The sequence below is a fragment of the Verticillium alfalfae genome, genomic scaffold (assembly GCF_000150825.1).
Source record: "Verticillium alfalfae VaMs.102 supercont1.1 genomic scaffold, whole genome shotgun sequence".
Classification (NCBI taxonomy): Eukaryota; Fungi; Ascomycota; class Sordariomycetes; order Glomerellales; family Plectosphaerellaceae; genus Verticillium; species Verticillium alfalfae.
This window is the reverse complement of record NW_003315038.1, coordinates 1,766,633-1,778,784: the sequence shown is the minus strand read 5'-3', so window position 1 is coordinate 1,778,784 and position 12,152 is coordinate 1,766,633. Positions and strand designations below refer to the sequence as shown.

Below are 12,152 nucleotides of genomic sequence, written 5' to 3'. Positions count from 1 at the left end.
GATAGGCCGATTTGGGGGTCCGATCCCCAATGCAACATGGCAGAAAATCGAACGAAGACTGCCGCCTCTCGTGCCTGCCATCTCATTGTCAATCTCATTGGGGCCATCGCCTCTCTCCGGGTGCAACAAAAGTCAATCTGGATGAGGTTCCAACGGTCAGCGATGGCGAAGCGACGTTGGAAACGGGTCAAGGCCCGTCGTGGCGCGTCTCTAGCCCCGTCTCACAAGAGGGTGGAGTGGGGGGAGGGGTGTCCAGGGAGGGGAGGACCCCCCCCCTTGTATAAGACCGTCCCGGGTCACTGAAAGAATCACCCCCGCCCCCTGGGCGTGCAGGAGCACCCTATACCTCGCCTCCTCCTCGCTTGGCACCCGACCTTGAACTCTTCCACTGCAGCGGGTTCCCCTGCAGCGGTTCCCCTGCAGCCAGCGTGCCCAACGCACACCTGCCCCCCCGGGGCCGGCTGCGCTATCCTTCCTGGTGGTTCAGGCTCGCCCAGACCCGTGGGACGAACGGGCATGGCAGACAGCGCGAACGAGGGGGGAGGGGGGGGGCGATGGGGCTACTTCGACTGCATCTTGCGCTACCCACCCATGGCCGGTACCACACAGCGCCCGCGTCGGCGTTTGAGCTGGAGAAATGGAAGGTCACATATAGCCCTGTGATGAGAGAGAAACCAACCCCTACGTACTTTGCCTTGGATGACCCGGCCAGCCTCGAACGCCTCCTCCGAAGGGCTTGGTGGTTCCAGACTTTTCTGGCCGGTCCTCCTCGCCAGCAATCTACATGGCTGTGAGCAATCTGGAGGAGGGCCTCGCCGGCGGTGTCAAAGCAAGAGGAGAGGGGTATTGCGTTGGTGTTCTGCTTGGTTCTTCGCTCCGTCTCTGTCTCTGTCTCTGTGTGTGTCTCTCTCTCTTCTGCCTCCTCACTTCCTTCTTGCCTTTCTTGTATCCCTCTTTGCCCCGCCTACAGCTGACAGGGACTCTCCCCCCACTCTTCCCCCGAAGAAAGGCTTTGACAGGACGTGTCTAGAACACACACAAGGCGGCGAGAAAGGAGGAGGGGGAGAAGACGAAGAAGAAGAAGCAGAGGGAAATGACGACATGAGAACCACAGGCGCGTTGCAGAGTGATGGGCAACGAGTAAGAAGGCGTCAGCGTCTCGGAATTCGGTCGCCAAGAGGAATGGTCGGCTCGGAACATTCAGAATTGGGACGAAACCGCAGGAGGATCAAATTCCGGGCCGCATGGTTGTTGGGATGAACGTGGTTTCGAAGGACAAGAGGAGACGGAAGAGAGGGGGAGGGCGGGGTGACGGTCTCGAGTAGAGGCTGGTTGCGAGGGACGCCTTTCTTGGCTGCTGTCAGACGCGGAGCCACGTGTGTTTGATCGTGTCTCCCAGGATTCGATACCCCACGCCACACATGCTGGATGCCTTTTAGGAGGTGTTCTGAGAAATCCACCTCCCGGGGTCTGGTTTGGCAGGGTCGAGTCACGTACCGAGGCCCTTCAAGCGATGCAGCTCCTCCTCCCTAACTACCTACGTACCTCAGCATCCTGTCAGTAGGCATGAAGACTACCTACTAGCTGAAGGACGAGGTGGTGGTGAGCCGTCAGAACTCCTCCCCCCCCCTTCCCCCTCACCTATGGGAAATGAAGTTGCGGGAGGGGGTCAATCAGGGCGGCTGACTCGGTGTCGAACGCTGTGGGTATGCTCCGCGTGTGCCCTTCATTTTGGGGGGAGGTGGTATTTCTCATGGGGCTGTGGGGACCCCTGATGCATGATTTCCCTTCACATAGCCAGGCTTCTAGCGATGCTATCCGAGAGTTGCCTCAGCCCTTGGCTTGGATCTCTCGCCTTCGCTAAGTTAAGCGGGAGAGGGAGGTAGGATACGCCCCCTCTCCTCTCTCTTCCCATTCACACGGCATCTGCCGTTGGAGGGGGGGTACTCAAACAATGGCCTTATTAATCGGCTCCATCAGCACCACGTGTGTGACGTGAGCCAAACCGGCCGCAGGGAATTGGGGCTTTGCATGTTGGCGAGACGATTATTGATCGTCATATAGAGAGGTCCACCCCGGAACTTTTCCACTTGCCGCACAACGTCTCCAGACGCGGGGTCAGCCTGCGTGTAGGGATGCAGTGGGCAGGACCTCAGGTCGCAGGAGGGGGACCGAACACCAAGGCTACCCAAGGCTACCCAAGGCAACGCCACCGCGTCGTCGCGGACCCTGGGCCAACTTTTCGGAGCCGCCGAGGCGAAAGTTGGGTGGGACTATATATCACGCAGACCCAAAGCGAGATGAACCCTGTCTGCCCGGCGGCCTGACCTACCCCTGCTGCGAAAGGTCGGGCCTGCCCCAAGGGATCGGTCCGGCTCATGCCTTTTGCGGCGGAGGTGGGCAGGCTTTGGCCGGGGGCTGAAGGCTTTCCGGGCCCCCTCGGGATGGACCTTTTTGGAGGGGCGAACCTGGGTTCCAAACCCCTCCTTTTCTGGGGGGGGCGGGGTCGGGTTTGGCAGGTGGCGGGCCTTTGACAATAAGATAAGGAGGCGGAAAGAGAAAGAGATCGTGAAGAGCCTGGCAGCGGTAGATGCGTCTATCTGCATTTGCAAGTCAAAAATGACGGTTTCAAGACACCGGCTGTTCCACATGCTGCCGATGAAGAGACGGCGGCGGGCCTTTTTTGACGGATGACGCGGAGTGGAGGGGGGGCGGCGTCTGGTCGGCTGAATGCCTCTGAGACTGGTGCTTTTTGATCTCTCTGCGTGCCCTTGGTTACTGACGTGGGGTCCGAGGAGGACGGACAGAGGGAAGCCAGCTTGCTCAACTTGTGTGTCCTGGCTCTAGTGCAATAGCAGGTCTGCCTGAGCGACCTCGCGTGTGTATAATGTGCTGTAGCGGCAGGATTACCAGAAACGCTTGCTCACATAGGAGTCGGCTGCCTGATCTCGAGGAATGCAAGTGCTGCTTTTATTTTTAGGAAACAAATACTTGGTCAATCATCTATGCTACATGACTCTGGAAGTGCAACTCTACTTTGTGATCCTCCGAATATAATACACAGCGTTAAGAAAAGAGTTTGGGGGCACAGAGTCTCCCTTGAGCGCCAGTCTGCTCTCATTATAAGATCATCATTATAGTCGTGCAGGCAGGCCATCTTATGTGCGTCCCGGCAGGTGTATCGACAAGACAAAGAAAAGACTAGGTGGTGCGTGTAGGCCGGGTCTACCGTACGTCGAGGAATAGATCATCACCCCTCCTGGTCGGGGTAAGCGTAGGGTGCCATCCAGGGGTCGTCGGGGGCTGCAGCGACTGCTCGTCTCGGGAGAAGGTGTTGGTGTTCTCCTGCTCGCCGTCGCGGTTGTTGCGGCGCCACCGGTTGCCTGCCGCCAACTCATCGCTCTGCAGAGCCAGGCCGGCCGCGCGCTCGCTGCCCAGACGCTTGGTGGCGAGAGAAGAAAACGAGGAGCACGAAGAGGATCCGTCAGAGCGATTCGGCCGCGGGAGACCAGGCCTCTGCTGCAGCTGCTGCTGCTGCAGGTGCTGCTGCGGGTGCCAGTGGTACTGGTGCTGGTCGTGGTGCGTCGTGGGCGCCGACGGCGCGGGGCCGTCGTCGTCCCAAGGCGCACGGTAGGCGGTCGTGTTCTCGGGCGCCCAGAGCGCGCGGTAGACCTGATGGACCAGTTGCGGATCTGTCGGCCCCTCTGCCTCGTATATCCTGGCGGCCTGTGCCTGCTGCAACGGGACGTCGGCCCTCTGCGGTTGCGGCCGCTGAAGGCGTAGTGGTTGCGGATGCGGCGAGGACGACGGCGAGCGGGATGGCGGTACCATGCGCAACGTCGGCGAGCCTGTCCTGAATTGTGATGGATCAGGACGGGGAAGCGACAACAGCCCGCCTGGCGATGGCACAAGCTTCTTTCGGTCGGGATGCCGAGAGGGCACAACCTGACTTGCCATCTCGTTCGGACCTCTGGATGCTGCTCCAGCGGCCGGCTGCATCAGGCCGAGCGTCGGACTAGGCTGGCCGGGTGGAGATGAATACATAGGCCTAACGGGCGGTGGATTGACTTGCAGATTTGACCTATTCAACCGCCCAGGAATCTCGGGGTAGGAGACTGGGGATCGCCCGACACCCGAGTATGGCGATTCGACCACGGGAGAGAGGCTGCCCGGCTCGGGTGCACCATCGTCTCCATCGAAGCCTCCGCTCGAGCTGGAAATGGTTGTAGCTGATTGCTGAGACTTGTAGGAATCGTGGCGGTCAGTGCCGTCCTGGCTGACTCCTTTCCGGTGTGAACGGCTTTGACTGAGGCTGTTACTCCTGCGGCGCGGCGGTTCCGGGTGGGAGAAGCTCATGGGAGGTATTTGGTGATCAGGCAGACTCTGGGCTTGGGCAATCTGCTCTGGTCCGGTCCCGGGCCAGACAGTCAGGGGGCGAGCCGGTAGCACATCTTGAGCCGACTTGATGTGTGCTGGTGGAAGCAAACCCAAGCTCGTGGGTAGCGCAGGTCCCTTGGGTGCCGAAGGGGCCACTGGACTCCCGGCGCCGTGCCCAATGCCGACCTGTGAAGCTAGAGATGCATTCACAGCCGCCAATTTGAACGTCTTTCCGCTGGTGGATGCAGTCAATGGTGTTGGTGCCTCTAATTCAGCAAGCTCGGCAGCTTGGGCCTTCGATTTTGGGTTTCCTAGAATCCAATTGCCGTATGTGTCAGCGACATAATATGTCGTTGCAGACTGTGGGTTTGACGACGGAGGTCGCCAGACCTGTGAGAAACCTCGGCCCACCAGTGATGGGTGCCCAGAGCCATCCTCTTCGAATTCCGTCATGGTACTCTCGCGGAGGTTAGCATGAACAGGCGGTGGAGCTGTCAGCTGCGCGACCTGGGCTGCTTGAATCTGAGAGTCTGTCTGGTGATGGCGCTGTCTACCTTGCCCTTCGGATGCATGAAGGGCAGGGGGGGTCGATAATGTGAGGCTGACCTTGGGAATTGTCAACGACAGCATCGGCCTTGGTGGTGAGTCTGGCTTCGGCGGTAAAAGCCTTGAAGTTCTTCGGTGGAAGGGAGACTTGACGACCAGCCTCTGCTCGCTTGTCGGTCGTGACACGGCCAAGCCAATGGCGTCTGGACGCCAGCTTTTTCTTGAATAGTCAACAGGCCGAAGCAAGGGTGATTTGCCGTGGATGGGTGGGGAGATGTGGAAAACATTGTCCTGTGCCTCCTTGGGGTTAAAACCCCAGGAGTCACGATTGGTGATGGACGTCGACCTGTTGTCGGATCCAGAAAGCTGCCTCTTTCTCCTTCGCCGGGCGAGCACAAACGCTGCTATCAATATGCCTGCAACTGCTGCAACACCGACTGAGAGGCCGACAAGCTGTGCCGTTCCGAGTCCACCAGAATCGTCATCGGTAGGCTCAGCTTGCGCAGGTCCTGGCGTAGGGGTAAATTGAGAGCTCGAAACATCAGTGGGAGTCAAATCTGAGGCGGACCCGGCTTCATTGGATGAAGTGGCCTCTCTAGTTGAGGTTGCCAGAGTCGTGATACTTGTTGTGCGAGATGCTGACGTAGGCGTACGTGATGTTGTCGCCAATGAGGATCGCGTCGAAGAGCTCGTGGAAGTCTGGGGGGAAACCAGCTTGACGCCACCACCAGTAGCCGGGATGATAAAAATGGCCTCAATGGCCGTGTGTGTCGGGAGCGCGGCGCTAGGCTGACCAGCGCACATGAAATATGCCGTGTCTATCGTGTTCCCTTTGGTGGTCTGTTAGCATTCATTTGCTCATGTTGCTTCGCTGATTCGCCTCGGCTTCACGTACTGTCAATCTCCCCAGCTGCGCAAGATCCTATCGACTGTTCCGCTTCGATACATTGGACTGCGCCCTCGCCAATGGTGAATCCCGAAGTGCCCGTCTCAGCACACAGACACTCGAGTGATGTAGTCGTGTCGCAAGACGTCTCGGCAAAGTTGTCGTTGAGAAAAGAGATGAGGCACCCGCTTGCGCAGTTTGGAACGAAGCGTGCGAGATGCCCCGTGAACCTGAATTGTTCCGCCGCAATGGCGACGCTGAATAGTGCAAAGGCCCAGAAAAAGCTGACAAACGGCTTGGGGACCATCCTAGGAAGGGACATCTTACACTGTTAACGCTGCGCACAATGAAGCAATCGTCGCGTCAGCTTACCTGAAGACCTGTCCCATCCTTCATGCGTTGCAAGGAAATGGCGTTGAATCGCAGCTGGTTATTGAGAGTAGAAAACCCGCTAGAAGGTATGATCTGCAGCAGCACGATCTGATGGACGGTGTTGATTATAGAATATTGAGTTCCAAGCCATAAAAGATCAACAGAAAAGGGATATCATTCAAGACGTCCAGCATCCCATGTATGAAACAGAGTGACAAGCGGCCAGAGATGTGACCGTAAGTCCGGTCCAAGGAAAAAAAAATACAAGCTGCGGAATGAAAAGAATTAAGCTTCGCTTGAGTAGAGAAATGGGGGAGGAGACGAGAGAAGGAAGGGGGACCGGGCAAGTACGAGAAGATCTAGGGGCCCAGCGGTTCATGAAGAGATGGACATGCAGAGTGGTCGCGTCTGACAACACGATGAAACTTGATAAAGGACTAGATGTACAAGCGGGTGGCCCGCGTCTACAGACCTGGGCTGCAACCATGACTGAGCCCCCCGTCTCGGGGTTCTCAGATGCCGCTCGTCATTGTGGCAGGCTCCAGACTCGGCGCCAACAGAAGTGACGGATGGCCACCTTGCTCTCGTGTGATGCGCCTTCTGGTTTCTGCAGTCGCGTTGCACCGCTGGCCCCTGGTGCCTGTTCGTTTGGGGGCGCCAGGATGCGGAAGATCGCCAGGGCTGACGAAGGGGCGGCCCAGTACCCCGGCGTCACCTACGCAGAACCTCTGAAAACTGAGCGGAAGATTCGAGTGGAGCGGGCCAGACGCACGCCTCTAGTCGCTGGATGCCTCACACACTCAAGTCTGGAACTCCCAGGAGCACTTGTCGGGCGCTCGCCAACAACAATGGTTGGCCAGGGCATGGCTGTTTCGGGGGCCAAGGTGTTCCATCTGGATGTAGGTCAGAAGGCTCTGCGGTACTTTCGCACCAGTCCAGCACACCACGTTGAAGAGTCCAAAGCCTGTCGTCCAATCGACTGGAGGGTACGAAGACGCTGGCATGCATCACGGCCGGTCGTGGTTGGATGTTGCCGATCCCGAATCTAGGCGCCCTGGTAAGCGCGGAGCGAAGCGCTGGATCGAAATATGACGTCTGAGTCACGTGTCTGTATTGAGTCAGCCTTCTCGTCCAATCATCATAGTTCATTTGCCCGTTTTGTAGTCGCCCAGCAAGCCAAACGCTGCGACTCTGCAGCCATGATGCTCACCGGCACGTTTCAAGGACGCTGTCAATCTCATCCTGAGAGCATGACGATACCGGAGACTTGCAGTTTGCTTCTTAGAGACCGGTGGCGGTCGTCAGTGGCACATGATGACATTGGGGTTTTCCTGAATTGACTACGGAACAACCCCCAACGCAACCTGTCCATTGAATCCAGCTTGGGGTCAAATCGAGGAAATAGCGATCTGGGACGCGACTTAAACTTGGACTTGCAGAGTGGTGACATGGCAGAACTAGATTCTTCAGCTCCGACGCCGCCCCCGTTCGGGCGTGCTTGGCCTCCATCGCTCACATGACAGGAGAATGAATGAAGAAATAGCTCATCGTTCCCGTAGTCTCATTCTTGGTATCTTGCGTGTCATCCGCTTCATCTACTTTTCACCAAAAACGGTCAGGCCATAGACCTCACCTTTGCGCAGCTCCCTCGGCGCCATAAACCACCCGCCCTCTCCTGCCTTTCCCTTCGCTGACCATCGTTACCATCGTCGGCTCGCCAGCCTCTATGCGGGCGTCGTCGCAGTGGGCTCGGCGCTTGGAGCCGCTTCGCTGGCAGCAGCTGCTTTGGCAGCATCTGTGGCACTCGGAGCAAACGCAGCCTTGGCACGGTTGGATTTGATGACCTTTTGCACGGCTTCTTCGGCAGAGTCCCAATCAGACGTGTCGAGCTGGACGAGATCGATTTGATACAGCTCAGCAATTGCCGACAGAGCCTGGAAGCTCTTCTTGTCCGAGACAAAGCTGATACTGACGCCGATGCGACCGAACCGGCCGGTTCGGCCAATTCGGTGAAGATACGTCTCCGGGTCAGGCTCGGTATCGCCTCGTCCCTTCATGGGGATGTCGTAGTTGATCACCATCGAGACACTAGAAACGTCGATACCTCGGGCCAGCACGTTGGTTGTGAGCAAAACCTTGGAACGGCCGCTTCGGAACTCCTCCAAAAGTCGATCGCGATCGTTACCATCGAAAGCGCCATGCAGTGCCGCTACTCGGTGACCATCTGCCTCCATGCGCTTCTGGATTTCGTTGGCGCTCTCGCGAGTCTGTGGTAGAAGTGTCAGCATGCGGTTCGCTGAGTACTGTGACTGACAAAACACGTACCCTGACGAAGATGACCGAGGAGCCGATAGTCATGAGGCCGTAGAGTTTGACAAGATTCTCGTATTTTGAATCTTCACTGTCACAGTCGATGTACATTTGCGAGATGCCAGACACTGTAAGCTCCGTGTGCTTGAGTCGGATCTGATCAGCGCCCTGGGCAAACTTTTCGGCAAAGCCCATAACCTTGTCGGGGAACGTCGCAGAGAACAGGAGGATCTGAATGTTACGGGGTAGAGTACTGGACGGTGTTAAGGTTTGATCAGCCGTGCGGGGTGGCGAGGATGGAGCCTTACCTCTTGACTCGGACACACTGATCACCGAGGCCTTGCTGGTCCAGCATGCTGTCGGCCTCGTCAATGACGAGGAGACGAAGCTGGGAGACGTCGAGTTGCCGGCGGCGAGTAATGTCCATGACGGTACCGGGCGTGCCCACGATAACATTGGCCTGGACAGGAGCGCCACGCTCCAGAGCGCCTGGGAGAGCAGCAGCAACCTTGAGACCCTCACAAAAGTTTCCGATCTTGTTTATCACACCTTCGATCTGGCGAGCAAGCTCACGGCTGGGCGCTAGAACAAGGGCCTGAGGCTGGTTGGGTTGACTCAAGTCGATGCGAGACAAAATGGTGACGACAAAGGCAGCAGTCTTGCCGGTTCCCGACTGAGATTGCGCGATCATGTGACGAGGAGGGTTTTGGAGCATGAGAGGAAGGGCCTTCTCCTGGATCTTCGAAGGCTTGAAGTAGTTCAGGTTGAGGAGACCTTTGAGGATAGGCTCGGAGCTGTCATAACGAAAGTCAGAAACAATTCGGCACACTACACCCGTTTGTGGGGGACGGAACGGACAGATTCATCTCCTTGAAGGTCTTTGCTGAGTAAAGAGTGCTATCGGGATTCTGTTGAAGATCACCCAATTTGATGTCGACGTCGTAGCTGTTCTCGACGAGGCCTGAGTCGGCGCCGTCGAGCTGGGCGTCCTCAAGGTTGGCAGGGTCGCCCTCGGCAGGAGGGTTCGCGGGGGGGTTGGCGTCGGCCATTGCGCTTCGTCCGTTCGAAGTGAAAAAGCCAGGCGGTTGCGTTTCAAGGTGACGGGCTTTTCGAGGCCAATCAATCGCACAGCCAGGTCGTTGCTGCTGCTGTCAAGTGCGTTAGACGAGGAGGGCGGTGATGGGGAAGCTGTGAGTACTAGGTAGGCGCGATTTCATGCGCGAGGATAGAGGTGGGGGGGGGGGGGCAGACGTACTGGGCTAACACGAACTGTGTGGTCGCTGAAGAATCTTGATCTCAGCACGAATAAAGCGGTAAAGCCGTGCTTTCGAATCGTGTTGAGCTGATTTATCGTACCTATGCACAGGTGTCAAAGACTCGACAGGTCCGATTTCCAAATTTGGGTGGAAATTCTGAGAGCTCCTTTCCAGGTGTTGCCTGACAGGAGCGGCAAACATGGCGGGGCAACAGCTCAGATCAGGTACCTCGCCAGGTACTGCTGGTGCTGGGCGCGGGGCATCACGGGCGTTTCTACCGAAGATCTACCGTTCGAAGCAGCCCGGGCGTGCTTGCCTGCGGTTGCAGGAGGCAGCTCCAAGTACCAATGACTATCCCTGAATGACCTTCCTCTTTCCCCACATCCATTGATGGGCCGACAGTCGGTCGTCAGACCATTGGACCGAGCATCCGGAAAAAAGCCACAGGTGACGAAGGGCAAAGCGAGGTACCTAAGGTTAGGTACTTGGGCAAAGTACGGCCAGCTGTGCCTGACGTGAGGATAAGATCGACCCGGACAACCAGGAGCCTCCCACAACTACCTGCCCTACCTTGCCTTCCAAGGTACCTATGTACAGAGAGGGAGGCACGGAACGAAGGCTGACGACGTCCTGGCTTCGTAATCTACTTCACATCCAAAAAGAGTTCTGCTCGAGCTCGATGCCTTACCTTGATTACATTTAACCTTTCTGCCTCTGTTCCCATCACGAGTCTGTCTGTCTACCTATTTGACGTAGGTCAGGTAGCCAAGCTGAAATCCACCCGCCTGCTACCTCAACCCGTCTTGGACCTACCTCGACTTACCTACCTACATCCATCTCTCCAAGGCACCTCCAACTAAGGTGGTGCGCCTGTGCCTCGCATTCGCAGCTTCTCGTTGGTGCCCACATCACTCCAACTCGACTGCTGCCAGTCTTTCCGCTTCGGGTCTCCGTGCCGTACGAACGACGCCTTAGCTCTGCCACTCTGGCTACCAAGAGGTACTTTCGGCCCTCCAACCCAGGCGGGGTTCATTTGAGGCCAGCACCGCCCACCCACCCAGCTTCTCCACGCTTTGCGCATTGATCTGTCTCTCGAGACTCTTCAATCACTTGTCGCATGCGCGCATTGGGCTTCAAGAGTCTCCAAAATGGCTGAAGTGGACGCCCTGCCCACGTTTGGCGCCGAATTGAAGGTACGTTCCAGATGCTCACGGCATCAAACACGCACCCGCGCGCACATACACACATGCTTCGTTGTCCCCTTCTCTGCCCCCTCGCCTGAGATCATGGACTGCGCCTTACACGATCCCATAGGATGGCTTCAAGCCCGCGAACGCGTGGGTCGGCCACGGCATCACCTGGCTCGAAGACATACAACAATTCTACCGGGAACGAAGCGCCATCGAGAAGGAGTATTCTGGAAAGCTGAATGCGCTGGCGAAGAAGTACTTTGAGAAGAAGAATAAGAAGACAGCGGCCCTCAGCGTAGGCGACACGCCCACCATGACGCCTGGCTCACTGGAGAGCGCATCCTTGACGACCTGGACGACGCAGCTGACGACGCTGGAAAATCGCGCCGACCAACACGATCGATATGCCAACAATCTCGTTTCGCAAGTGGCCGAACCTCTACGGTTCCTCGGCACGCGCTTCGAAGAGCTTCGTAAACGCCACGCCGACTTTGCGGCCAAACTTGAAGCCGAGCGCGATGCCCAGTACGCCGATCTTCGGAAGGTCAAGGCCAAGTACGACGCATCGTGCCAAGAGGTGGAGAGTAAGCGCAAGAAGGCCGAATCCTCCTACGACAAGGCCAAGGCGCAGAGCTCGTACCAACAGCACATTTATGACATGAACAATGTCAAGAATACATATCTCATCGCCATCAACGTAACAAACAAGCAAAAGGAGCAGTACTACCACGAATACATCCCCGAGGTCATGGACAGCTTGCAAGACCTGTCTGAATTCCGCACCGTCAAACTGAATGGCTTGTGGACGGTGGCGTCGCAACTCGAAGCTGGTCTCCTTCAGCAGGGACATGGTTTGATGGAGACATTAACATCGGAAATCACTCGAAACCAACCGCATCTCGACTCCATGATGTACATGCAGCATAACGTGGGCACCTGGCAGGAACCCGCCGACAAGACATTCGAGCCGAGTCCCGTGTGGCACGACGATGACTTGATGGTGGTCGACGAGTTTGCCAAGGTCTTCTTGCGCAACGTATTGGGCAAGTCCAAGGGCCAGCTGGGCGATCTTCGTCGTGAAGTGGACAAAAAGAGACGGGAGGTTGAGGGAGTGAAGACACTCAAGCAGCGAGTCCGCAGCGGCGCCGAAAAGAAGGACGAGGTCACTGTTGTAACGCAGCTCTTTCTCTGCAGGAGGAACTGCATGCTGTGGAC

At 57.2% G+C, this 12,152-nt stretch overlaps 3 protein-coding genes across 3 annotated transcripts in view; 1 reads left to right on the top strand and 2 right to left on the bottom strand.

Annotated features, from left to right (window-relative positions):
* Positions 1–3,225: 3,225 nt before the first annotated feature.
* VDBG_00537 (predicted protein) lies at positions 3,226–6,131 on the bottom strand (the record flags this gene model as incomplete). The annotated part of the gene is made up of 2 exons (XM_003008809.1): positions 3,226–5,741; positions 5,819–6,131. 2 exons carry the CDS (start codon positions 6,129–6,131, stop codon positions 3,226–3,228), a joined length of 2,829 nt encoding a protein of 942 aa, XP_003008855.1.
* Positions 6,132–7,905: 1,774 nt separating this feature from the next.
* VDBG_00536 (ATP-dependent RNA helicase DBP5) lies at positions 7,906–9,540 on the bottom strand (the record flags this gene model as incomplete). The annotated part of the gene is made up of 4 exons (XM_003008808.1): positions 7,906–8,448; positions 8,507–8,744; positions 8,800–9,285; positions 9,350–9,540. The coding sequence occupies 4 exons, from the start codon at positions 9,538–9,540 to the stop codon at positions 7,906–7,908; spliced, it is 1,458 nt and encodes a 485-aa protein (XP_003008854.1).
* A 1,355-nt stretch (positions 9,541–10,895) lies between these two features.
* VDBG_00535 (BZZ1) overlaps positions 10,896–12,152 on the top strand; it is a gene marked incomplete at both ends in the record, with an annotated part of 2,515 nt that continues 1,258 nt past the window's right edge. Inside the window, 2 exons of the mRNA XM_003008807.1 lie at positions 10,896–10,940; positions 11,062–12,099. Coding sequence (XP_003008853.1) covers positions 10,896–10,940; positions 11,062–12,099 — 1,083 coding nt within the window. The remainder of the gene's footprint in view (positions 10,941–11,061; positions 12,100–12,152) is intronic.